Source organism: Sciurus vulgaris (assembly GCF_902686455.1).
Source record: "Sciurus vulgaris genome assembly, chromosome: 10".
NCBI lineage: Eukaryota > Metazoa > Chordata > Mammalia > Rodentia > Sciuridae > Sciurus > Sciurus vulgaris.
This window is the reverse complement of record NC_136470.1, coordinates 77862736-77890168: the sequence shown is the minus strand read 5'-3', so window position 1 is coordinate 77890168 and position 27433 is coordinate 77862736. Positions and strand designations below refer to the sequence as shown.

Here is a 27433-nt window from a genome sequence, read left to right as displayed (position 1 = left end):
CTCACTTACCCTTGACCCTAAAGCCCCTGAAAACAACCCTTCTCCTCCTCCTTAGCCAAGTATCTTGAAAGAAATAACTACCCACTTTCCCCTTAATTTATAGTAAGTGGTATAATGATTATTTGTTGAACACTTCCTCTATCCTGGGCGTGGCTAACCACTGGAATGGTTGTAGGCAAGAAACCACCTATCCTCGCAAAGCCCAGCTTCCTAGTCAAGCCTCATCCCTTGCCATGCCACTGCAACTGCTCAGAGCTCTTAGGAATATCCTAGTTCCCCAAATCCTGTGACTCTTTATTCCTTCCTCCTTGGCAGCATCAGACACTTTAATAAGATACAAGAGCTTAAATATTTCATACTTAGAAGTCATCTTCCATGTTCCAGGCTCTGTGGTGAGTTCAGAGGAGATCAAGCACAGAATACGCCTTTGAAAAGAGAACACAGGGAATGTCACGTAGCCCAACAGGCTTCCCCTAAGTTCTCTGAGCTTCACAGGAAAAATACTTTTAAGGAGGCCAGAGCTTTTGCCTACAAAACTTGCTCAATATGGCTACCTCTGTTCTCAACATACAGATTAAGACATACTCAGCAGGTGGCAAACATCTCAGAATGCACCAGGAACTAGTGGGATCTCCTTTAATACCACCTCACTGCTGCAAGGTTGGCCCTTGGTCCTCAGCACACCAATCCTACCAAGTGTCCTCCAGGAATAAAAACTGTTTGTCTACTTCCTAGTTAGACATGGCCTATAAGAAGTAGAAAAATATAAATTTTAATTTGTGGAAATAAACATTCCCTAAGATTCTGGGTAAAGGAGTTTTTCTACCATATTTGCTGCCTCATGAGCCCCCACCTGCCAATGCATGTTCTCAGACACCTGTCAAAGGGCCTCTTCTTTCTGAGTCCCCAGAGGCTGCCTTTATCCCACCCCATGGTGTCTCCTACAGTTCCTCGGTTCCCTGATGAGTAAGCTCTATGCTGGTGGACACACTGAACCCTTCATGTACCACAGCTGTTCTTTGGCAGAAGGGAGAAGAAAAGCCCTTCGGATTTCATTTTGTGAGGTGGGATCTGGGGGCTCCAAAGCAGAGTGGCTCAAGCTCCAACATCAATATCATTCCAAAGTGTAAGTGAAACCAGTCTTTCAGTTTTTCTGCTCTTCTCCTTAACTTCAATATGAGGCCAGAATGCAGTCAAAACCATCCTCAGAGCTTCTGCTCCTCCACAAGGCTTTTCCTGGATTAAATTATTGCCTTATTAGATCCTCATTCATCTCACTCACTCACTCTGACACACCCAGGTGTATCTGCAGCCCAGAAATAATGGACTCTGGGCTCAAATTGAGGCAGAGTTCCCTGTTAATACACATCAATACAAAACCTTGTCCATGCTAAGGTCAAGCAAATAGTCCTGATAAGAAAACTCTATAACTCAGAGATAGCAAGTTCACTGAAAGTCACAGTTGAGGTCTGTCCCTGAGATCAGAGAAGGATCTCATTATGAAAGAGCTCACCCCAGCTCTTAGGTTGTGGTCATTCTGACTTTTTTTGTGTCACATGAAGTTCTGCCAAAGAAACAACTTTGGGAAGTGGTAGAGCACTTGCCTAGCATGTGCGAGGCCATAGGTTCACTTCCCAATTAAGAGAGAGAGAGAGACAGAGAGAGAAGGGAAGGGAAGACAAGGAAAATAAACACTGATCCTGCCAGTGACCCAGTTGCTCCTGGAATATAACAGAATAAGCCTTTTTTTTCATTCTCAGGATCAGGAGGAGACTTGCTAAAAACACTTGCGTTCATTCCATTTTCTAAGGAAGCCCCTCTGGCAGGGCTACCTGCTAGTCCATATGGCACATTTATGCAAATTAGAGACACCCCCTCCTCCCAGTGGATCCAGCTTCCACAGTACTTGCTGCCGAGCAGACAAGAGGGAAGGAGAGTGCCAGAGCCATCATCACCTACCTTTTATGGGGAAAGGAGCCCAAAGAGGAATGAGTCACAGTGAGTCAGTAATAACAAAAGAGCCCAGGTTCCCTTCTCTCTCACTCAGTGTTCTTTCACACATGCCATTTCTGAGTACTCATGAGAGGTGATGATAAAGGTGAGGACATAGTTGCAGTCCATTCTCCACATCCCCATCAAACAGAACCTCAACTCTTGTCTGCCAACAACATTGATCCTCAATCTTCACTGCACCAGAACAAAAAAACAACTTGAGGGTCCCATCCCCAGAGTTTGTGATCAGGGATCAGAGGTAGGGCCTGAGAATTTGCATTTCCAATATATTTGGTCAGTGACAGAGCTGTATGTAACTATAGAGCCCAGGTGACCGTAATGCTGCTATTCTGGGGATCTCACTCTGAGAACTACTGGCCTAGAAAAACAGTCCGCCCTTTCCTCCCTACCTTCTTCCCTCTCTTCCTCCTCTCCTCTTCCTTTGTCCTTATCTTCTTCCTCCTCCTACTCTTCTTGGATCCTCTTCCCATCTTTCAAATCACGATGGAAGGAGCCAGCTCTGCTGGGAACCTGGGCTCTAGTTCCAGCTCTGCCACTGACTGTGTGGCCGGGGATGAGTCATTTCCCCTCTCTAGGCCCATGCAGAGGCAATTGCCCAGACTGAAGTCCCCTCCACCGCCAGGAACTCTCCAGCCAGGGCCATACCTGCCAGGGTTCATCTCTGCATCCCCAGATTCTTTGAGCCATATGCGTTTGAAGCGAGGCCAGCTCGGATTCTGGACTTCTAATCTCTTCTTCCTTCCAAATCTGAACTTTCCCTTTACAGTTAGACCTGATATTTGAGGTCTTTCTAGGACAAGAGTGGGGATGGTCTGGAATGTGAGGTAGATTGTTAAGGGGAAGAAGCCCCAATACAGATACTCAAGGACCGCGGCTTCGGTCCCCGACCCCGCGCGGGTCGAGGCCCCCAGCAGGAGGCGCCAGAGTGAAAGCCAAGGCCAAACTGGTCAGCCCAGGTGTCCAGTCCGGGGCGGGGAAGCGGGGCTGGATGATGCGCCCCCGGGGCGTGGACTCCGCGGAGGCACGCCCGGGACGCACTTAAGTAGCTGGGGCCAGTATGAGGAAAGACGGAGGGAGCAAGCCCGAATGCTGCTAATCTACTCGGACCTGGACCTAGACCCAACTCGACCCAGCCAACCCTAGACTGCGCCATGAGGGGCCGGAGCGTGGCTCTGTGGCTCTTGCTGGCTCTGCACACTGGTGAGGCCCTGGTGGCCGGCGGTTGAGAGCAGGCGCCGGGGCGGGGGTCCTGCAAGCTCTCCCGCCCTACGAGCGGGGTCCGGCAGACACCAAGCGTGTCCTGAGCCCGCGTCTCCGAGGGCGCGAGAGTAGGGAAGGTGCGAGGCACGGGGTGGGTGAGGACCCAGAAGGACTCGCACCGACGCGGCAGACCCGGGCCTCCGGAAGGCTTTTGGAGGAGGCGCCCTTGAACCTGGCCTTGGGAAAAGCGCCAACGAGGCGCCTTGGGGAGAGCCTTAGGGTGTCCGGAGGCGGGCCCGAGGATGGCTGCTCCTGACAGACGTGGAAACCCAGGCAGGATTTAGTGGCCAGAGCATTTCCCCTGAGGCGTAGGAGACTTAGAGGGATTGGTCGGAGGGCGCGAGAAGTCTCCCGGGAGACCGCTCCCCGTCACTCTGCGGAGGTGTATCTCCTCGCGTCTGCGCCCAAGGGAATCACGACCTGGATTGGGGGACGTCAGGCGGGACCTTAGGGCGGCGACTGCTCAGAGGCTGGAGTTCACATCATCACCGCCCCTCGTCCAGACTCCGCAGTTGCCCCGCCTCCGGGCGTGGAGAGGTTTAGGGTTTGGGGGGTTTGGGCCCCTAGGGTAGAGCAAGACAGTCAACCTTCCTGGGTGTCCACAGGGCAGGAGAAGGGGAGGCCGTGCAGGCAACTGCAGTGTTGACCCTTGAAGTATGGATGGACAACAGGCTGACTCATTTTGGGAAGAGAACTGAACCCCAACCTGGAGCATAGACCTCCAGGGCAGTCTAACTGGGGAGGAGAGTGGAGGAGGAGCTCAGGTGTGCAAAGTCATCAACCTCAGGGAAGCCTGGCACTCCTTCCTCTGGGACACTGCTGGGAGCTCTCTGAGTCTCTGAACTGGTCAGATCAAAGGGCCCAAGTGCAAGTTCACTGAGGACTTGTGTGTCCTGGGCTCTGTACACAGATTACTTCCCACACAGAAAGTGGGATTTCTCATCTCCTTTCTCAGGAGAGGAAACAGACCCAGAAAGGTCAAATATTGCCTGAAGTCACCAGCTACAGGGGCAGGAACTTGAACCTAATCTGCTGATTCCTCAGCCTTCCCTCTGTGTGTCTCAGGGGCCTGAACTGTACCCACTGAGGATGATCTTGCAGCAGCCATGATCACGGACAATCAGAGGGGGACCAGGCTTCTCTGGAACAGTTCACCACAGCCACCTGTTCCCAGGCACATGCCCCAGTTCATGAGGCGGGCCCAGGGACACTGCTGAGGAAGGCACCCCAGGCCAGCACCCTTTTCTTGGAGGCCTAAAAAGGGGAAGAATTTGCCAAGTCACGGAGCCTGCCGGGGCTTCTTCTTCCCTCCAGCCTCCACCCAGGCAGGAGGGAGGTGGGACAGCTGCTCAGCTGTACTGGGATACCTTACACTCCTTGGTAATGGGCCAGGTACTGAGCCACCCCACCTTTCAATGGTCATGTCACTGATTAGGAGGCCCTGAGCACAGCCTTGCCCTGTCTCTGTACCTTGTGGGAGGGCAAGACTGTTGTAGGGGACTGGTTATATGGACTGAGGTCACATGGAGCAGCTAGAGACATTTAGGGCACTTGGCAAGGTGGGAGAGCTGGACCTCACTGTCCCCTGCCTCCAGTGCTCAGCAGGATGGAGGTTCGATGGTGCACTACCTCAGACCCAGAGCAGCAGAAGTGCAACGACATGAGCAAGGCCTTCCAGGAAGCAGGCATCCAGCCCTCCCTCCTCTGCGTCCAGGGCATCTCTGCAGACCACTGCGTCCAGCTCATCACGGTGAGGCCCCTCCCCTCCACCCTGCTCCCGCCACCCTGGCCTAAACAAGAGGGCTCTGACTCAGGAGGAGTGCACACCACAACAGCCTCATTCACAGAGCAAGGAGCTGGCATCCCTCTGCTAGGGCTGGGCGATAGGATCTCTTGAGTTTCCCGGCAACAAGGGTCAGTTTGTTTCCTCCCAGCCCAGCCCAGCCTGCCAGGCAGGAGGCCGAGGGAGGGTGGCTGCTCAGATGGGTGCTGCTGGGGAAAGGTGTCTGAGAGGCAGGCCTTCCCTTCATAAGGCCCCTGCTGGCATGGGGACACCACCCACATGGAAGGGGGATGGCAGACAGCAGTGACCTTTCAGAGGTGACCTTTCATGGTGGTTACTTGCTGCCATGGAACTTTCCACAGTGAAGCTTGTAAGGATTCTGGGAAGGAGTTGAAGGGGCCTTGGTGAGGAGGGTTCCCACTAAATTGACATTGATGGTCTTCAGAGGCAGCACAGGACCGGGAGGGTCAGACGCCTCAGGGACACCAGGGACTGGGTCTTCCTTGCAGCTCAGCCCCTGAGACCTGGCTCAAGGCCTTGAGTCAGACTCCACTGTGACGGCAGACCCTAATTTCATCCATGGTCCCTGTAACATACTGACAGTGCACTTCCGTTCATGTTTAAAAATAAAAAGGAGAAAATTAAAGAGGACATCTATGGGATTCAGTCAACATAGACTATCTGAGAGGAATAACCCAAGAACAGACTGAGAATAGGAAAGTGAAGGAAATTCACTTTTTACTACTTGCCACTTTATATTATCTGGGTTTTTTTTTTTTAACTATATGCTTCTCTTATGAGACTCCAAAATGAACAATTAATATTTTTTAAAAAATAGCAAAGTTAGTAAAATAAGATGAGTCCTCCGCCTGATAAAGTAAGAGCCCTGGGTCCCTCAGGATTGGGGTAGACAAAAAGCACAGCAGGACTTTTGTCCCTAGGCCACCTGGAGGTATTGTTGAGTTCCTCATGAGAGGCCAGCCGGGCCAGCCTGGGTGACCTGCATGTTTCTTACCAGGCCCAGGAGGCTGACGCCATCACTCTGGATGGAGGAGCCATCTATGAGGCGGGGAAGGAGTACGGCCTGAAGCCTGTGGTGGGCGAAGTGTATGATCAAGGTACAGGACAGAGTGGGAGAGAGAGCAAGGCCCCCACCCAGAAGTCAACTCACCAGGTGGGCCTGGCCAACCTCGTAGCCTCTGACCTGGCCATTAGACCTGTCCACAGAGCAGTCCTGAGTTCCAGGATGATAAACCCTCAGGAAAACCCCTGGCTCACTCTTGAAGCCCCTGGGCAAGACAGCCAGGGACGGAGAGTTGACCTGAGTCCTTCTTCCTCACGGGGAGCCCAGGCCACCTAACTTTTACCCACCAAACCTGGTGCTGTGGTGGGCATGGAGCTGAATGCCCGATTACCTATGTGACCAAGGTTTTGGTGATGCTTGGCTACCTGAAAACATCAGGCCTCTCTGTCAGAGGCATGGACAGGTGGCGACAGGAGCTGCAGAGCCCAGTAGACCAGGAGCACATTGGGAGGGACTCTGTGAGCTCCTTCACCCCATCCCTGCACCTCACAGCAGACCTGCCCTCAGCTCACCCTGCGTTGGCATCTCCCCACCACCACTGCCTGTCCAATGTGTAACCACTGTCACAGTCAGTGAAATGATCACCTCTCCCAGGATTTCCCAGAGCCCCTTCCACCCTTGCTAAGGGCCTTTCTTCCCTGCCTTCCCAGAGCCCTCACTCCCACTTGCCTCTGCCAAGCTCTGCCCCTCTGTCTTGTTGGTCCCCAAGGAGGAGCCTAGTGCTGGTCTTTGTATACCCAGGGAACTCCACACAGGGTCTCACTCAGAGAAGGCACTAGCTGGGTACTTGCTGAACTGATTGCCCCCTGACAGGACACAGTCCAGGTCTGCTTTCCCTAGAAGTCATGCTGCACACACTCTTCCACTTTAGTTCAACACGCCACGGAGCACCTGCTGCAGCCTGTGAGCACTGCAGAGGAGCAGGAGACCTTGCTTCTCCCACAGAGAGCAGGAGAGAGGCGGAGTAAATAGGCAGCAAAAACTGCAGTGACCCAGGTGGCGGGTGCGGTGAAGAAAAGGAAAGGCCATGAGAGGGGAAGTGAGGGACATGGGGAACCCTACAAAATAGGGCAGACACGGTTCTCCAGGGGGTGACATTTAAGCTGAGACCCACAATGATCCCAGGTAGGAAAGAGCCTGGTGGCTTCAGAATCTAGAAGGAAAGGGAGGCTAGGTGTCAGAGCTGGTGCTGGACCGCACTACTTGAGTTGGCAGGGGCCAGACTCAGGACAGTGGGGTGGAAGGCTATTGGGTCATCAGTCCCCACAGAGTCACCTCTGTCTTGTCTGATCAGCCCCTTCTGGGTCACACTGGGGAATCTTGCAAGGCTGTAGAGGCCTACCCACCCCCCACCCTCCATGGCCACTCATGGTCTTAAGTGACTTGGGACCACAATCCTAGTTCTTTCTGTCTGTCTGCCTCTCTCTGTCTCCATCTCCTCATCACTGGGATATTGCTTTTCCTAATCCCCAGGAAGCCCCTGCCCTGCTCTCCCTGCTCCTGCTAGCTGTCTTCTCCCCATGACCACCATACCCTTCCCTCAAGCCCTGCACGTTCTTCTAAGGACCTAGGCTTGTGGAAAGCAGAGAACATGCAGGCTACTTCTGCTTTCTGTCCAGCTACGGAGCTCCCCTGGCATCACAGGTCAGCCCCAGCCAAGCACCAGCTGGCTTGGGAAGGAAAAGGGGGAAATCAGTGAACGAATGACTATCTTGGATAGTACCTCTCTCATGAGGCTTGAGGAGGGCCAGGGCTCGGGGTGAGATGTGGACTGTGCCCTCTTGCTGTCTCTGTAACCCAGTGACTTTCACATGTCCACGCACACCCCTGTGTACGCCATGTGCTCCACACCTGCACCCCAGGCTTCTCCCACCGCCTTCCTGGCAGGGTGGCATTGCGGCCATCCTTGAGGCTTCTCCCTTGCCACCCTCACTCCCCCACCTCCTTCCTAGACGTTGGGACCTCCTATTATGCTGTGGCCGTAGTCAGGAGGAACTTCAACGTGACCATAAACACCCTGAAAGGAGTGAAGTCCTGCCACACGGGCATTAACCGGACGGTGGGCTGGAATGTGCCTGTGGGCTACCTGGTGGAGAGTGGCCGCCTCTCGGTGATGGGCTGCGATGTGCTTAAAGGTGAGGACTCAAGGCCTGGCACAGGGTCTCTGGGCTTCTCCGCTCCTTCCCTGCCGCACGGTCTGTGGGATCTCCACCACCCCTCTGCTGGCCAGCCCCGTGTGGCTGCCATTTGAACTTCTTGACTGATTGACCCGTACAGGATGTGACTCTCACTCACTTGTCATGGTGTCCCATGTGACGGCTAAGCACAGGGTCTAACCCATAGTAGGGAGGCGTGAGTCACTGAGGAGTGGCTGCCACTGGTATAGACCAGGTGCAGGTCAACAGAAGCATGAAGGATCCAAACAAGCTCCTGATTTGCAGCCAGAAGCTCCCATGTGGCTAAAAAGCCCAGGCAGCTGTTAGCCCAGCACGACCCTTGCCCAGGAGCCCAGATTCTCAGATGGCGGCCAGGTGTGGGTGGCTTGTCCATCACACGGCATATTTATCTGCTCCTCTAGGAGGATGAGGAAAGAAGGCCAAGATGGTGCCCATCCTGACTGAGGGGCATGACTTGACTGGCATAGTGCAGGAAGTAGGGCATCTTCCCTTGGCACAGGACGAATATTTGTGAAGGAGGTGTACCCGGGCCTCCGTGCTGGCAGGGCCCAAAACAACACCCAGGTCGGCGGATCCGACCTTTCCACTTGCAAGGTGCCTTTTCAGCTCCTTTCCTCCCAGCATGACATGAGAAGTGTCATCTTGCCCCCATGACAAATACTGGTTAAGCCGCAAACCCCTTCATTAATCATATGTACCAATTTGGAAAGGAACCTCAGAGAGAACAGCATCCAGTCGATATTTAGCCGTCCTGTGTGGACATTTGTGAGTAAATGTTGTATTCCCCTGGGAACTTTTAAACAGCAACAGTCCCACCCAGTTGCACGTTGCCACTGTTGAGGATCCAAGTGTGAGAATCACTGATCTCATCCACTTCTCCAGTTTGACTCAGGCTGAAGCAAGAAGGTGAACCGATTCTCAGAAGCATCCAGACCAGGTCCCCACCCTGTGCAGAACCCCCCTACCCCGCCCCACAACCTGGGTCTGTAGAGAGTAGAGCCGTCTGAGTAACCTCTCTCTGCGCTCTTCCCACAGCTGTCAGTGACTATTTTGGGGGCAGCTGCGTACCAGGAGCAGGAGAGACCAGTTACTCCGAATCCCTCTGTCGCCTCTGCCGGGGTGACTCCTCTGGGGAGGGGGTGTGTGACAAGAGTCCCCTGGAGAGATACTATGACTACAGTGGAGCCTTCCGGTGAGGGTGCCTGGGGTGGGACAGCTGAGGGAAGCTGAGTCAGAGCTGCAGGGAAAACCTTTTGCCCAGAGAGGCCACATGGGGAGTGGCACTGTATCAAAGCATCCTTTATACAGTTCTGTGCTGGGCCCTGGCTCTTTATAAACATCAGACCAGAATGTGCCAGGCTGGATCTGCTCATAAAGTCAACATGTTTGGTGTATTTAGAGAAGGGAGGGCTCGGAGGAAAGAAAATGGAAAAAGCCACCCCTTTGGCCACTCCCAGGTCCCCGTTCTGGTGTCTCCTACCAGCAGGGAGGGTCATGAGGTGGGGGAGTACAACTGGACACTTGGGTTGGTCCCATTTCTGCATCTGGTTCAGGCTGGGACTTTGGATGAGCCCTCATGGACCCCAAAGAGCCTAACAGCTCACGGTTCATTGCGCTTGTCTCTGAATGAGAGAATGGAATGGGGACCTGCGCATCTCCGGCTGCCAGTCCTCAGTGCCACACCGGAGCAGGGGATCTGCTGGTCCCCATGCCCAGGATGTGGCCTGGGTTAAAGCAGATTTTGTTGCAGAAAAGAAACAGTCCACCCCACCTCCCTCGTGTCCTAGGCCGTCAGCCCATCCTCCCTGCCTCTTAGAGCCCTCCGCTCTCTCCTGGTCCAATCCCTGCTTATTTTCTGACTATAGAGAACCAAGAAGTCCCTTTTCCCAGCAGGCCCTGTCCTGCCTCCCACATCGGGCAGTTTCATGTAGATAACTACATACATGTCAAGGTCCTTTTTACTCAGGAGTTTTTAGTATGGTATGAAGATCTTCTAGTCAGATTCCTTGCCTCAGCAGAATCATCTTCAGGATCTATATGATTATAAGGAATCTTTTCTCCTCATGACAACCCCATGGGGAGTCATTTTCTCATCCCCACTTGACAGATGAAAGGGCTAGGAAGGGTCCACAACCTAGCAAAGCCACACAGTCAGCAAGCCAGGGCACTGGAGCCTGGGACAGCTGGACTAGGAAACATGTGCCCCAGGTCCACCCTGCAGCCCAGGCTAGACCTCCAACAGTGGAAGATGGGCAGGATCAAGGGGCTGGAGGGGAGAGCAGCCTTACTCAGGCTCCCAGTTTCTCCTCCACAGGTGCCTGGCAGAAGAGGCAGGGGATGTGGCCTTTGTGAAGCACAGCACAGTCCTGGAGAACACTGACGGTGAGTGAGGGAGTAAGGCCCAGGCTGCCTGGGGTGCACCCCCAGATGGCACCAGATGCTGAATGCCACTTGAGTCTCTGAATGACATTGAACAAGTCCTGTGGTCTCTGAACCCCAGCACTCCCATCTGCAGAAAGGAAGTTCATCTCATCAAAGGAGTCCCAACTGCTCTGCAGGGCAAGGGGTCAGTGAGCAGCAAGGCTCTGCTCTGATTTATATGTGGCATTAGGGTCCCTCTGTTTCCACTTGAAAATTGGTGTCTGCTTTGTAAAAGACATTTTCCCTAGAGTTCATCTACTTCCTGGCATTTTTCTCCCATTACCTGAAAAGCCATTCCTTGTCTTTCTGGGCAAGATCTTAAGGCAGGTTGGTGTGCTGGGCAAGGTGGTATATACCTGTAATCCCAGGGAACTTGGGAAGTTGAAACAGGAGGATCCAAGTTCAAAGCCAGCCTCAGCAACTTAGCAAGACCCTAAGCAACTTAGTGAGACTCTGCCTCAAAATAAAATATATAAAAAGGATTGGGGATATGGCTCAGTGATCGAGCGCCCCTGGGTTCAATCCCTGGTACAAAAAAAAAAAAAAAAAAAAAAAAAGTTGGTGTTATGTGTTGGTCTATTACATAGTTGTCATTAAAACTTTTTTTTTTTTTTTTAATTTTTTGGAGAAGTTGCTAGAATTTTTCAAAGTACTCCCATCTATTCTTTACCCAGATTCCAGCTTCCAGAGTTTGGTCACATTTGATCTATCATGTGTGGGTGATGGTACATGTGCCTGTGTCACACCCCTTGAAAACTTTAGTACATATCTCCTAAGAACAAGGAGGCATATGCCCAGCATGAAATCAGACTCAGGAAATGTAACATTGACATACTAGTAGCTGAGCTGCTGTGGATATTCCAAATTCGCTAATTCTCCCTTGTCTTTTGTAGCAATGTGTTTCAGGCCCGCGACCTAGCTGTGTGTGATCACATGTGGTATTTAGATATTGGAGCTCTTTGACTCCTTGATCCTAGGCAGGATCAATACCAAATGACAATGGCATTTTTAAAGAATCCAGTAATTTTATAGAATACCTCTTCATTTAAATTTGCCTGAAGATCATTTCTTTTTTTTTTTTTAATTGAGGTCTGACTTATATACAACAAAAGTGACTTTGTTTGAACTGTGTTCTGGGTTATACCCAAAACATACAGTTTATAACCATCACCATGATCAAGATATCTGAGATGGACCCTTCACCCCAAAATTCCTTCACACAACTTTCTGGTTATCTTCCTCCTCACCCACCAACAGCCACCAGTCAAACTTTTGTCTATTCCAAAATGTCTGATCATTCTCTCCACATTTTTTGTCATCTTTTTAAAAATTAATCATCCTCCTTTTTTTTTTTTTTTTTCCCCTTGCAAAGCTGGGTATTGAGCCCAGGGCCTTATGCTTTTGAAGCAAGCACTCTACCAACTGAGCTACATCCCCAGCCCTTAATCATTACCTTTTAAATGAGTAAGTTCATCATGTAGTCTGAACTTCATGAAGGCAAACATAACCCAGATTTGAGAATGGAAAACAAGGGAAATAAATAAATAAATAAAGACACATAGACTCATTTCCAGGACACAACAATTCTATAAAAACACACTGCCCAAGACATACGTAGCAAGATGAATCAAGCAAGGGAGAATTTGTAAGGTAGGCGAAGAATGGGGATGCACTGGACTCAAATCAACTATTTTAAAGTTTTGGTGGTAACCTAAGGATTTTTTTATTGTTGTTGATGCTGGGAATTAAACCCAGGGCCTCATGCATGCCTGGGCAAGAGCTCTAACACTGAGCTTCAACACAGCCCTAAGGAAGGAATGTTCTTAAAGGAATGTGTTTACACAAAAAGATTGATAAGAGCAAATGAGTGGAATTGACATAAATGTCTAAAGTAGTACAATAATATGACTTTGTCCCTCATCGATGAGAAACAACAATGGTGAATGGAAGTACATAAATGGCACCTGTGTCTTGTAGGAAATCAAATGATACCCCAGAGATCTATGCAAAAGTTTAGCAGTTTAGAAATAGAGAAAAATTGGAGAGTGCAGGGAGAGATTCACACTAAGTAGCAAGAATACTACAGACTATCATGTCACAGGAAAAAAGAATTTTCTGGAGTTTTCTTGTGGTTTGGAGGTTTTATTTTTAATCATTTTGGAATGAAAGTTTGTATGACCCCACAAATTATCTGTCCCTTCCTGTTTCCTAGCAGTGGTTCACCCCTGATTGTAATTTAAAATTCATAAAAACATTGTTATGTAGGACCATCTGTGGCTTAGCTCTGTGCCTACTATTAGTCAATCTTAGTCTTCTTAATATTGATATTTGGTGTTGATAGTCACTCTTTCAAATAAAGCCCCCTTTTTTTTCTTGCAGTACTGGGGATTGAATCCAGCCCAGGCGCACTCCACACCCACACTGAGCTACACCCGCAGCCCTTTTTATTTTTTTATTTTCAGACAGAGTCTCACTAAGTTGCCCAGGCTAGTCTTGAACTTGTGATCTTCCTGCCTCAGGTTGCAGGTGTGCACCACCAGACCCAACAGGAAATAAATAAGTTTTGTAGAAAGTTTCCAATAGTGTAGAAAAATACTTCATAGAGATAAGTGGGGAAAAATAGAAAAAAGAACCTGAAGAAAATATGCCAAAATATTAGTAATTGGGATAGTGGGCAAGGCTTTGCTCTCTGGGTTAGGGTTCTGGGTAGATTTTGTCAGGGTATGTTCCCGTCATGTTTCCTGCTCCCTGCCCACCGCCCTCTGCCTTCTTGGTACATTTATCTCTCTCAACCTGAGCTTCTCTAAATTTCTTACTCTTTTTATCTTTAATAAGTAGTCCTATTTATATGTGTTGCATTGCTGTTAGAGTTGTCAAATCCGGTTTATTAATAGAAATTGGTGAGAGGTAGAAACTATAAGTAAACAGACACAGACCATAGACACCAGGTCCTGGAGGTGCATCCCTGAGCTCCATCACCCTGTAGAGCTGGTTCTCACCTTCATGACACCTAGCCCCCCAGGGTCCCTCTCCTGTCCCTCAGGCTGCTCTCTCCAGAACAGAAGCTGGCTCACAGTCTTCCCATCTTCACAGGGAAAACCCTGCCCTCCTGGGGCCAAACGCTGCTATCCAAGGACTTTGAGCTGCTGTGCAGGGATGGTAGCCGGGCTGATGTCACTGAATGGAGGCGATGCCACCTGGCCCGGGTGCCTGCACATGCTGTGGTTGTCCGGGCTGACACCGATGGGGGCCTCATCTTCAGGTTGCTCAATGAAGGCCAGGTGAGATGGGGCACCCCACCCCGCAAAGCCTCCCAGCTGGTGCCGGGCCTTCTTGTCTCCCACAATGTGGGAGGGAAGAGGGCTGCCCGGAGCCAGGAGACAGGGAGCCTCAGGCACCCCTCAGAGAAAGCTCCTCATGCCTGTGCCTCTGAAAATCAAAACCAGAACACCTGAGCAAAAAAACCAAAGGACAAATCCAGTACCTTTCACAGTTTAACATTAATTGCTGAAGAATGTTTTGCTGAAACTTCTGCTTATGGCAGCCATACTGTCCTAACTTCACAGTGCACCCCATGGTTTCTGGTTTCACCCCATCCACACTGATGCTGCCCAGCCATTGCCTGTCCCCAGTCCTGTCCCAACCTCCACCAAGTTGTGCAAAAGGTGGGATGCGACAAGGCATTTGAATTGAAAGGAGACTCAGAACTGGAGGAGCACAGAAGAAGGAGAGTGGGTTGGGGAGATCCTCATAATGGGAGAAGGAGGTGGTGGTTGAACTGGGGAAGGAAGGGCATGGCCTGCCAGCCCTTATCAGCCCCACACCCACCTTTGACACACAGCGTCTATTCACCCACGAGGCCAGCAGCTTCCAGATGTTCAGCTCTGAGGCCTACGGCCAGAAGAACCTGCTGTTCAAGGACTCCACCACGGAGCTCGTGCCCATCGCCACACAGACCTACGAGGCATGGCTGGGCCGCGAGTACCTGCATGCCATGAAGGGTCTGCTCTGTGACCCCAACCGTAAGTCCCTGTCCCTGCTCCTGCCAGCTCCAGCCCAGCCTGATGGCACGGCAAGGTCTCTGAGGGGGTGGCCAGGGGAGGACACTCACCTGGGAGACCTGGCATATGCCGTGTGGCCTCTATGGGAACCAGTCGCTTCTACTTCCCTGCCTCTGGGACTTGGAGGGAGGGAAGCCTCTCTGTGGTTATTGGACTTCTGGACCCTGGAAGCCCCACTTGCTGCAGGTGGTGGGATCTAGGCCATCAAGTCTATTTTGGGGCCATCGAGTTCTGTCAGTTCTGCCTCCACACCCTTTCCTCCTCCCTCTTTCCACCCCGTGGCTTCAGCCCTGTCTTGGGCATTGTCTGGAGTACTGCAGTCGTCTACAAATGGGCTTCTCTCAAGTCCCCCGACTCCCATAAGCCCTCCCCTACAAGGGAAATGGTGGGCCAGACACTCAGATACATGGCAGCCACAGTCTGCCTCAAGCTACTCACTGCCCAATGGAAGAGGCAGTTCACCCCTTTCCTTGTGAGGAAGTAGGATCAGATGGCTAAATAATGTAACCTGGACACTTAGGCATCAAGAGAAAGGCCCAGAATTTCCCTTGGGTCTGGCTCCAAGCTCTTCCTACTGAACACCAGTGCCCACATGTCCACCCCACACAGGGATGCCTCACTACTTGCGCTGGTGCGTGCTGTCCACACCTGAGATTCAGAAGTGCGGTGACATGGCCGTGGCCTTCAGCCGGCAGAGGCTCAAGCCCGAGATCCAGTGTGTATCAGCGCAGTCCCCCCAGCACTGCATGGAGCAGATCCAGGTGTGCCAGAGTGGGCAGGTGGTGGTAGTGCCTGGGATGGTCCTTAGCATCCCCCCACCCCCATTGTTGCCTGCGGAGGAGAACGTCTTCTGAGACAAGCCCGCAGAGAAAGTGGTGAGGGAGGAGCACAGTGGCCAGGAGTAGACCTGTGGCCTTGGGCAAGCCCCTTCCTCTTCCTTAGTCTCAGTTTCCCCCGTGCACAATAGGTGGGCTTGCATCATTGTTTGTGAAACATTTTTGACAGCAACTGACACTCAGAAATACAGTTCATATCCATTACAACCTAGTGCACAAAAACCTTTTTCAGATAGAAATATGTGCAAACCATATATCCTTTAATAGTTGGACAGGAAACAATGCTTGATGCTTTCAGCTGCATTTGATTTTAGTCTCTTTTTCTTATAACGCTTGCCAAGACTCAGTCCACTAATACGCTCACACCTGAAACCAAAAACTCCGGCCCCTGCTCGGAGGCCCCTTCAGCTCTTTTTCACTTTGCTTCTCTGCCTAGAGGCTGAGGCCAGACGCAGAGAGGAATCCAGGCCTCGCAGCCAGGGAGGATGTTCTACTGTGATCACAGGTGTCCAGACTTGAGTCCCTTGGACTCTTCCCTTCCTGTTTTAAGGGCAAGGAGGTAGGGGCTGATCAGCAGTCCCTGAGCACAGGTCACAGCCCCTCAGGTGTGCCCACCCTGCTCTGTTTAGAGGACCACATTGCCCAGAAAGCCAAGAAAAAGAGCAGAGGCAGGAATAAAAGGGGCAACCTGGCTCACAACGGATAACCACTGAGGCCGTGCAGATTACCTCGCCCAATCCTCACAAGCACCCTGCGGATGGTTATTTGCCCCATTCGTGTCTGGAGATGGGGGCCGAGAGAGGCTGAGGAAGCACCTGGCCCAAGGTCACCAGCTCAGGTCTGGAGGAGCCACTCTGCCCAGGGCCTGAAGGAAGTCTGCCCCCGCAGAGCTGAGCTCACCTGTGTGTCGAGCAGACAGAGGAGGCACCTCAGCTGGAACTGAGGAAAGGGGGATTAGGACCTTATTTCCAGATGCCTGACAGGTTGTCTTATGGCTGGGTGACTTTCCAAGGGCCCCAGAGCAGTTAGAAAAGTGGGGAGAAGGTTTCTGCTGTCTCCAGGCAGGAGGCTCCTCTCACTGGCTGCATAGGGCCAGGGGGCTTGCCCAGGGCTGCGGGAGGAGAAGCAAAGGTCAGGCTCCTCAGAACCCCAGTAAGATGCTCCAAGATCCCGAGTTCTAGCTTCCAAGGCTCCCAGGGATGGTGTCCAGTGTGGCTCTGATGTCTATTTCCTGTGCCACCACAGCAACCTAGGGGAGGGACCATCACTCAGGCAGGATCCTGGGCTGTGGGAGTCCAGGTTCTATGCCCTTCGTGACACCACAATAGTCTGTGTGGGGCGAGGGGGGCCCCTAGAGGTGTACCCTTCAGGCTAAATTGTCAGTGCCACTGCCTGATGCTCACTATCACTTCATGCCTCTGGGCCTAAAGGTGCAGGTCACCTTCCAGGGTTGCAAGGGTGTCACTGTTACCAGGCCTTATCCCCTTCCCTTGGGTTATTCAGGCTACTGTGGATTACTATGGATTACCCTGGGGCCACTGCCAAGAGCTTCAGAACAGACAAGTGGGGTGGGCTGCAGGTGACCTGGAGGACTCCAGGAGAGTCTGAGGGAAGAGGGCCCTGGTCCCTCTAGCTGCCTCTTACGAGGGGCTTGGTGTCTCAGCCCTGGGGCCTCCTCCCACAGTCATCTAGGACCAGGTCATTCTTCTATTCGAGCAGGCATTTGACTGAGTGTCTTGCAGTCAGTCACACTCTGTCAGCCCTTGGCGGGGCGCTGGGACACCTCAGGCAATCCGTGGAGTACCCACACCTAGCAAGAAGGCAGGGATGGTGCTCTCTCTGTCCCCTGTAGGCTGGGAACATTGATGCTGTGACCCTGAGGGGCGAAGACGTTTATACATCAGGGAAGGTGTATGGCCTGGTCCCAGCGGCTGGGGAACTCTATGCTGGTGAGTGTGGTGCCAGCTGCCTGGCTTCCACCAGGTGGTGGTTGATGTCTTTATAAATATGAAATTTTGTCCCTCAGTATTTTCAGAAGCTCCAGCTCTCCCTAGTGCCTCCCTCCCTACACTGGTTGCCTTCTGTCACCAGGCAAACCCCTCCTGCCACAGGCACATTTTCCCATCTATGCAATGAATGTCTCTTCGGGATCAGCAAACTTTCTGTAAAGAGTCAGAGTTGAGACTTCAGGCTTTGCAGAGACTTTAGACTGTTGAATTTTCTTTTTCCTTTGAAATACTTGATTAATAAATATTGTTAAAAATCCTTGGCTTGCAACCCAGGCTGTACAAATTTAGACCACCATGGCATTTGCCAACTTTGATCTATAGGACACGTCAGCCTCACCCCTGCCCTGACCATGGAGACCCACAGCAGTGACCACAGGAGCCCCCCTTGTAAGCTCATTCATACCTTCTTAGTGGTCTGGGCTTGGCTTTGGCCTCTGTCCTATTAAGTGATGACCATGGAGCCTCTGGTCCCTTCCACTTGCCTGTGAAAAACCTCTGGGCTTAGAGAAAATGCTGTAACCCTCAGCTGTACCTCCAATTTTCTTCCAGTAGGTGAGAAAAATTCCACCTGGGTGTGAGGAAAGAAAGCAAGTGCTTTGAGTGAGGCTGCTGGGGGTGGGTGGAGCCGCACAGGCTGCCGCATGGCCTTGGGCAGGTCACTCCTGAGCCTGCAGAGCCTCAGGGCAATCACAGCTTTCAAGCAGAGAAATAGGAAGGGACAAGTTTAAGGAAAGCACCCCTGGGGATCGGTCCTGGCTCTGATAGGAGACCCCTCGTGGAATGTCCCTCTCCCTCCAGAGGAGGACAGGAGCAGCTCATACTTTGTGGTGGCTGTGGTGAAGCGGGACAGCTCCTACGCCTTCACCCTGGATGAGCTGCGTGGCAAGCGCTCCTGTCACACAGGCTTCGGCAGCCCAGCAGGCTGGGACGTGCCAGTGGGTGCCCTCATCCAGAGGGGCTTCATCAGGCCCGAGCACTGTGACATCCTCACAGGTACTGCCCTCCCAGGGAAACAGCCCTGGGAACTTTTCTTTGACATTGAATGGGAAGGCCACCAGCCCTGAGGGTCCTCTTGAAGGCAGCCCTGAGAGATTTCTTCTTCTTCCTTCTTCATGTGGTCCTCACTATTGGGAAAGCTGGGAGCCATGCCCGATGTCACACAACACTCGAGGCTTCCTGATGGCTCCATGGATGGTGCCAAGCTACCTTCTGTCCACCACTGACCCAGAGTGAACTAGCACCTATGGGCACGTGTGTGTATGCACATGTATCTGGACCTGACTGTGCCACCATCTGGTCATGGGGTTTTACCCATCACCTAGCAGTCCCTAGGCATCTGGGGGACCCAGTTGGAAAGTGGCCAGGCTCCACACAAGTGCCCAAGAATTCACACAAGTGCTAAGATGGGGACGGAAGAAGAAACATTTGCCAAGCACCCCCCATATGCCAGGCACGAAGCTGCTCTTCTGAGTGTGAAATCATGTGATTATTCTGGTGAAAGGAAAGTAGTGGGGAGCCAGCACGATCTTGGGCAGACTGGCTACAGACCTCTGTCCTGGCTGGTAACAGAGAAAATAAACACATGTTTTTCTAACTACCCATGGAATCTCTCAGAGGACATTATGGTTGGCTCCCTGTTCCAGACAGATGGGCAGTTGCTTCAATAGGAAAAGAAAAGCATATGAGGCAGTAAGTCTCCTGTTCCTGAGGGAGTTTAAGCACAGGTTGGTGGGCAGATCTGTGGCGGTGCAGGCCACCCACCTCCCTGGCCATCTTCCTGCCGTGGCCCCTCATCTTGGCCCTTCCCCTCTACCCCAGCGGTGAGTGAGTTCTTCAATGCCAGCTGTGTGCCTGTGAACAACCCCAAGAACTACCCTTCCTCCCTGTGTGCCCTCTGCGTGGGGGACGAGCAGGGCCGCAACAGGTGTGTGGGCAACAGCCAGGAGCGGTACTACGGTGACAGTGGCGCCTTCAGGTACTTGGCAGCAGCCGGAAGGTGGTCTGGGGCCGGCACAAAGTCTGGAACCCTTTGCTGACACCTGCCCTGCCCTCTCGTGTGGCAGATGCCTGGTGGAGAACGCGGGGGACGTTGCCTTCGTTAAGCACACGACTGTCTTTGACAACACAAACGGTACGTGAAGGGAGCTGGGGCCAGAGCAGGGAATGAGTAGGGAGGCTGTCCCATCCAGCCAGTCCAGGCACTAGCTGTGTCTTCAGCTGAGATCTGAACAGCAGCTTGAGTCTAGAAGGAGCCCAGGACTCCCAAGGGCCTGAAGGTAAGAATGGACCTCAAGCCTCACATCCAGGTGTCAGGACACTTGATTATCTTACTGATCTGGGATCAAGTCCATATTCCACTAAAATGTAGGCACTCCATCTCAGTCAGCTTGGAGACCAGCTCTTGAGGTGTTATGCAGTGCTGAGGCATGTGACTCGGGTGGCAGGGGCCTCTCCACAGTCATCTTCACATCAGTATCTGGTCTTTGGTCCTGAGCAAGGCAATGCCCACGTGGGGAAATCCCCCCATGGCCCTGAGCCACACTAAGGCAGGGCCAGCCCAGACACACCACACAGGCAATTTTTGCACTGGAAGCACCTTCCCTGCTTCCACCTGAGAAAAAGAGCCCAGCAACACTTCCCCACGGTCCCCTAAACCTCCACCTGAGGTCCTTTCAGAGTGCAGGGCTTCTTAGCTTGCATGGCTCCCACTCATTCCTCTGGGCAGACTGGAGGCTATTTCCCCAATGCCCAGTGGTTGTAATTTCTGCTTGCCCTGCAGTGTCCCAGACTTTGAACCCCCAAACATTGTGGGCTTAGTCATCTCCACCATATCCTAACATCTTTTCTCAGAGGCTCAGACCAGAAAGGCACAGATGCGACTCAGAAAGGACACTGGGATTGACCAAGGGGAAGCAAGACATGCAGGGAAAAATATCAGTATTTCAAAACTCAGATCCCACTGGCCTATGGAGGCCACTGAGGTGATAGGACTATTTGTTTTAACAGAGCTGGGGAGGGTTCCAGGCCCCTGAGCCAACCTCCAGGAGGAAGGGAGTCATGTTACCTGCACAACACCCCCAGCCCTGCCTGGTCCCCACAACAGAAGTTCCTGCTAATCATATTTACCCAGCTGGGCTTTGTTACCCTGGTAACAGAGTAGAAGACTTGGAGAATGGAGAGGGCCGTTGAACTGGCCAGAATGGAGAGGGCCGTTGAACTGGCCAGATATCGCCACCTCTGCCCAGCAAAGGGTCTTGGACTAGGAGCAGAAGGAGAGTGGCCTCCCCCCAAACTTCTCCCTGTCCCGTGCTTTTCCCTCAGGCCATAATACTGAGCCCTGGGCTGCTGAGCTGAAGTGGCAGGAGTATGAGCTCCTGTGCCCCAATGGGGCACGGGCTGAGGTGAACCAGTTTGAAGCCTGCAACTTGGCACAGATACCATCCCATGCTGTCATGGTGCGGCCAGAAACTAACATCTTCACTGTGTTTGGACTGCTGGACAAGGCCCAGGTGAGTCCTGGACAGTCCTCCAGCAACTATCATCCTATTTCCTGCATCATTAATTTTTCCTTCTCAACTGGACCATTCTCATCAACATACAAATGTGTTATTATTTTTGCCATTTGTAAAAATCAAACTAACCCTCTTGGTCTCACAGCCTCTCATAACCCATTCCCTTTGAGAGCAGAGTTCCTCCAGAGGTTGTCTCTATTCTAGAGTCATCAGTCCTCTCCTTCAGTTCTCTCTTAAAAATGGAGACTACTCCAGACAGGCCCTACCATGGTCCTGAAGCTGTCCTTGTCAAATACACAGTGACCCATGTTAATAAATCCAGCAGCTGCTTTTCAGTCCTCATTGTACCTGACTTCCCTGCAGCACTGGCCACAGGTCCCTCCTCCTGAAAGTTCAAGTCCCTCCCCTAGAAGTACAGTCCAGATCCCCACACCTGCCTGACTCTCCTCCCACCTCTCTGGCCTCTCCTTCCTTTACTGGTTCCTGCTCACCTCCCTGGCATGTAAATGCTGGAGCACCTCAGGATTCAGTCATAAGCCCTCTGTATATACCTACGCCCTCATTAATTTTGCCTCATGTCATTAACAGCCATCTGTATACACATGGCTCCTAAATGTATATGTCCTTAGCTCTGATTTCAATCCCATCCTTCAATCACAAACTGGCATAGTTAACATGCCTACTTGACATTTCCATCTGCATTTCTAACAGGCATTTCCAACTGATCAAGTCCAAGGTTGAACTTCCTTCTTTCTCCAGCTATCTGCTTCAGTTAATAGCCACTGTTGCCTTTCCATTTCCTCAGGAGTCATCTCTGACTTGTACTCTACATCCTGTCCATTCACACGTTTGTTGTCTGTGCTTCCAAAATGCATCTAGAATTTGAACCCAGCTGTCCAAGGAGGCCCTGGTTTCAAATCTCCAACCCTCTTCCCTCCTCCATTGATTTAGGCTGAAACTACTCTCCCTGCCACCAGCACCACAGAATTCCAGAGCCACTGGTTCTTCAGGCCTGTTCCTAAACTTTAACATTATGTGTTCTCTGCTCATCTTCCCCATGGAGTCCCTCCATCCCAGGAGTTCTTACTCCAGGCCTGTGGACTTTCCCAGGGGGTCCCTAAAAACCCTCTGAAGTAATGTGGGAAGAATTCTGTGCACGTGCATTTTTCTGGGAAGAAGGCCAACATCTCTCATCAGATCTTCAAGAGGATCTGAGTCCCCTCAAAAAAGACTGACAGCCATTACTTCTCCTCCCCACCTTTGATCATATTTTTCAGCTGACAGACACTTATGCCTCTTCCCCAGATATTCTTTATTTGCATGTTTCTAGGTTCTCATACTACTTCTGGTCTTTTTAATAGCTCTTTCAGACTGGTCTAGCACATTCAATGCAAGGATTCCCAGCAGGGAACTGAGTAGCAGCACCATCTTTAGGACACTGGGAGTAGGGGGAGTTGATTAGTAAAGATATCCTCAACTCACCTATTATTTTATTACTGGTGACAATCTTGATGAGATTGTTTTGGTTTGTAGGAAAGGATACCCATAAGATAGATCAAGAAAACAGTATAGAAAAGGTTGAAAAATGCCGAGCAAGCTTAGCAAAGCACTTGGTATTCTGATCCACACCATAGCTCATTTGTGGGTCTTCTTGTAGATCAAATGCTTCAGTTCTACGTCCAAGAAGTGGTTTGTTGTAACTTCCTCATCCACTACCTTAAGATGATGCCTCTAGACATAGATTTTCCCAAGCCCCTTCCATGACAAGAGGCCCATCATGATTAAGCTGATGACTTCAAATCAGAATCTTGGTACCCTGAAGTTGCTTGCTCTTTGGGTCTCCTGTAACCATCTGTAAACTTGGATGAAAAGTCAGTTGCTTTCGGTGCTTTCAGGACCTGTTTGGAGACGATCACAATATGAACGGGTTCAAAATGTTTGACTCCTCCAAATACCATGGTCAAGACCTGCTTTTCAAGGATGCCACAATCCGGACAGTGCCTGTAGGGGAGAAAACCACGTATCTTGACTGGCTGGGGCCTGACTACGTGGCAGCTCTGGAAGGGATGCTCTCTCAGCAGTGCTCGGGCACAGGTAGGGTCCTGTCACATCCCCTGGCATCATTCAGACCCTTTCCCCTAAAACCTTGAGAGCTGAGGGCACTCTAGGTCTCAGGCCAGCAGAACAGAGGCCCCCTGCATTTCACCTACCATCCAGGGGAAGAGTTCTGGGAGGGTCTAAACAGGGAAGCTACAGACAGTTCTGGCAGGAACTGGCCATGTCACCCAAATAGCCCTAAATAATGAACATAAATGCTAAAAAGGATATTCCAAAGAGGATCTGAGGTAACGACATACATATTCATGTAGTATAATTTGGACAGGAATGAATATGTACAGAAACCAAGGGAAGGGAACATTGTAAAAGGGTAGGAAGGGGGCTGGAGCGAGCTGAGGCCCCAGGAACACGGCCACCCGAGTCCTGCGCGGAAGCAGACGGGCGCCAGGGCTTGCAGGTCTTAACTGTCCCTTCTCCCGCAGCGGCCGCCCAGCCCCCCGGCCCCCTGCTGCCGCTGCTGCTGCCGCTGGCCGCCGGCCTCCTCCGGAGGGCCCTCTGAGCGCCGCTCGGGCTAGCTGGCCTCGAGACCTGCCGGGAACCGCAGCCGAGGCCGCTCTGCGCAGAGCCTGGGCTGACGCTGTCGCGAAAAGCGCGCTGGGAGAGGGAACGGGAGGATCGGCGCACAGAGCTCCCCAGAGCTGCCGCTCTGACCCGAAGAGAAGTTTCTGGAATGACGATGAGGGCTAAGGCAAAGCCCCCTCCCTCCCGCGGAGCCGGCCGCCCCCGGCCGCCTGGCCCTGGCCACTCGAGGCGGCTGGCGCGCTGCCCAGTCACGCCGCCCAGGCTGGCAGCGCCTCCCTGCCAACCTGCAGCCTCCCACCTGGAGCCCCGCGGCTGGCTGCGGAGAAGGCCGGTCGCCAAGGAAACCGCTGAGCCCGGCTTCCCACGCGGCCCTCCGCAGCGGCGGCGGCGGCCTGGGGACCTGCAAGCGCCGCGGGCCAGCCGCCCAGGGGACGCTGCGTCTCCGCCCCTGCTCCCGCCTGTCCCACCTGCCTCCCGCACCTCCAAAAGAGCTGCAGCCAGGCCTCGGAGGAGACAGGGCCGCTGGTCTTTTGTCCTTGTCTTCTGTGGCTCCAGTGGGCCTGTGGACTGCTGATTCTGCTGGGCCCAGGAGCAGAGGGAGGCCAGAGCTGGACAGCAGGGACGAAACCCTCAAGGGATGCTCAGAAGAAGGAAATGCTTCTTAGTGAGGGATTTTAGTTGAATTTGCTAGTTGATGGGGTCTTGATGCAAGCTTGGGGGCCGTAATCCTGCCTAAACATATCTGTTGGTTCCATCCCACGGTGAAGCCCATTAAATGGAATCCACTCTTCTGGGCTCAGTCTCAGATGATCTTTTCTCCCTGCTCCACTGTGGTGCCCCTAACCCCTCAGACTACTCCTGGTCACCTGTCAGCTTCTGTTTACCGCAGAATGAAGGAGCAGAGGTGGTCCAGATCTCCCACAGGGAGAGACCCTTAGAAGACCAAGGCAAGGACATGATATTCTCTGTCAGGAGCCATGACCGGGTGAACTCCATCTCCTCCCCTAACCCTGCACCTGTGGGGTCCAGGGCCCCACCCACTCCAGAGGAAGGGTTGCCAATTTCTGAACCCTGTGAGAGTCAGCAGAAAGATTCTGGAGAGGGCCCTCTCTCCACTCCATTTTGCCATGGTTCTCTAAGGAGCCAGAAAAAGTTTTCTGGAACTCCAAGCTTACTCTGAATTTTGCTCCCTTTAAAAAAAAAAAAAAAAAAAAAAAAAAAAAAAAAAAAAAAAAGGAAAAAAAGAAGAAAGAAAGAAAGAAGAAACAGGAGCAAGCAGTCCTCGTCAGCAGACTGAGAACCGCGTGGGCCTGGAGCTATTTGTATCCTGGTCTGCGGGGGCCTGGGGGATGCTGATGACAGGCCAAGTTCCTGGTGCTTCGCCCCCACCTGTGGGCGTTGGGCTGATCCCTTCCGTATCTCAGGAGCGAAGAAGGCCCTGGCAGCATCCTGACCATAGCCATACCATCCTGAGGAGTCCTGGTCACCGTGCTGGGGCAGCCCTCACCCCACTGCAAGGGGCCAGAAGGAGCTAGGCCTCCTACCTTGGTACCCTCTTCACTGGAGAGAGACAGTGATTTGTCTTCCATCTGATGATTGTTGGATTTTTTTTTAAAGGGAAGTTTGTGCAGTGAGTTACCCTGTGGCTACCCTGGACTAGCATGCTACCCAGAGTGATGCCCGTACATACTGTGCTATGGAAGGTGTGATTTGCATGAGTGCTGTGTATGTGACAGTCTGATTGTCAGGTGATAGTAAGGACTGTGTTATTGCTAATGAAAGATGTTGGTTTATTTTTTAAATAAAACCAAACAACGCTGCACATGCAGAGAATTGGATTCCAATAGGAACTTTCTGCTACTGATTCATTTTGTTTTCTTGGGTGTTCAAAGGCCTACCTGCCTACTGTCCTGCCTCACCCAGAATGGCAGATTCCAGAGGCCTGTTAGCCAAGAACCAGAATTAGGGACCATTCTCGGCTTCCAGCCAGCAAAGCCCCCAACTTCCTTCTCCCATCTGGACTGGTTCTCTGGCCCCCGCAGTGCCTCAGCCATCCACAGCACATTCCAGCTGCTTCCACCCCCTCAGCCTCTTAGGTGTCCTGTCCGCTCCTCAGAGGACTGGGAAAAGAGGAGGATGTAAACTTCTCTACTGCCCTCTGTCCTGTGTCACCAAAATAAGCCACCCACACCCTACATGCTAACTCACTGGTGGGGGAGAAAGAGAGGAGTACATCTCCAGGTTCTTATAGTGGGTGCTCTCTGGCCTGTACTGGAGTATGGATGGGCCCTGGTTGGTCTGGGTCAGCACCCTGCATCCCTCGGGGAGTGGAGGTTCTTGTGTACCCCTCTTCCTTGACTCCTGTCTTTCATTCTGTCCCATCATCATTGCAGCCCTCTCACACAGCTGGATTTTACTTGCCAATGCACACAGGCCATTTCCCATTTGGTCAGCCCAATTATCATCATGAAGCCACCTGGGTAACCTCAGGGACCTAGGTGGCAAAAGTTGGCAGACCTTGTCTCTGCACCATATGTCTGAGTTGTAGCTATCCAGCTCTTCCAGCTTTCCTGCTGCCACTCCTTGCACCCCACCTCGAGCCTTTGGGAAAAGAAAGTCAATCTTTGGAGCTTCAGATTCCCATTGAAGAATAAGCAGCATAACCTGGCCAACGAGGTTGCCATGAAGGTCAGGTTATAACATATAAAAATCAGCACTGTACAAGGCACATCACAGACTCAGAAGAGATGTTTACTATTGCTGTTAACATAGAACCTTTTTTTTTGGGAGGGGGGGCTTAAGTTTCAAATTCCTGGGTCAGGTCACCTGATTGGCCCAACATGGGTCAGGTGGCTATTGCTGGACCATTCAAGTGAGACCTGACGCAGAGTATATAGCTGAAACTTGATCACTGAGGCCCCAGAGAGAAAGAAAATGAAATCATTGTGAACCAGGCAGCCACACCTACTGCTGGGTACCAGGCCTGCTTTAGAGATAGTAATTCTATTAGTCCAGCAAATATTCATTGATACCTACGATTAGCACCACCCCTAAACCTGGGTAAGATGGACCCTGGTCCTCGAGCTTGTGCTTTACAGTAGTGTTTTTCACATCTTTATGTGCACAAGAATCACCTGGGGACCTTGTTAACATGTAAATTCTGATTCAGTAGGTCTGGAGTGAGGCTGAGTGTCTACATTTCTAACCACATTCCAGGCAGAACCCATGCTGATGGTTCAAGGACCACATTTGAGAAGCAAATCTTCAGAGGCCTCTGATAAAGCCCTCCTGTGACCACACTCCGCCTATGGCAGGAGGAGTCACAGGGAAAAGGGATCTGTTTACCCAGAGCCCATACCCCATTTTTTAACCCCTGCTGCAGACACTCAGAATCCTAGAATTCTTACCCCAAACATCCCTGAGCCAACCTATAGGGTTTGATAGGCTTCTTGTCCAGGTCCTGCCTCCCAAGGTGGCCCAGGTGGTTCTTTGCAGAAGGTATGGATAGGCATGATGAGCATGCTGTGGTGTCCACCTGTATGTGCACAAGGCCCTCCAAGTATGGGAGATAGTTTGGAATGGGGAGGAGAGGAGATCCCCGCTTTGCACCTCCTATTTCAGCCTGCCAAAGCTTTAT

At 51.9% G+C, this 27433-nt stretch overlaps 1 protein-coding gene across 7 annotated transcripts; it reads left to right on the top strand.

The window, feature by feature from the left end:
- The first annotated feature begins 2994 nt into the window (after window positions 1-2994).
- On the top strand, window positions 2995-25634 carry MELTF (melanotransferrin). 7 transcript variants are annotated; one of them, XM_079156210.1, is made up of 17 exons: window positions 3000-3213; window positions 4339-4665; window positions 4869-5023; window positions 6075-6174; window positions 8093-8275; window positions 9353-9509; window positions 10632-10699; window positions 13832-14019; window positions 14580-14760; window positions 15409-15560; window positions 17488-17584; window positions 18443-18637; window positions 19463-19619; window positions 19708-19775; window positions 20966-21153; window positions 23052-23250; window positions 23697-25634. In XM_079156210.1, the coding sequence occupies exons 3-17, from the start codon at window positions 4880-4882 to the stop codon at window positions 23771-23773; spliced, it is 2154 nt and encodes a 717-aa protein (XP_079012336.1). In that variant the 5' UTR covers window positions 3000-3213; window positions 4339-4665; window positions 4869-4879; the 3' UTR covers window positions 23774-25634. The 7 variants fall into 7 exon arrangements, with proteins under 7 accessions (XP_079012340.1, XP_079012338.1, XP_079012336.1 ...); XM_079156209.1 differs by having other exon boundaries at window positions 4229-4665; XM_079156212.1 differs by lacking the exon at window positions 6075-6174 and having other exon boundaries at window positions 2999-3213; window positions 4229-4665.
- Window positions 25635-27433: the final 1799 nt, after the last annotated feature.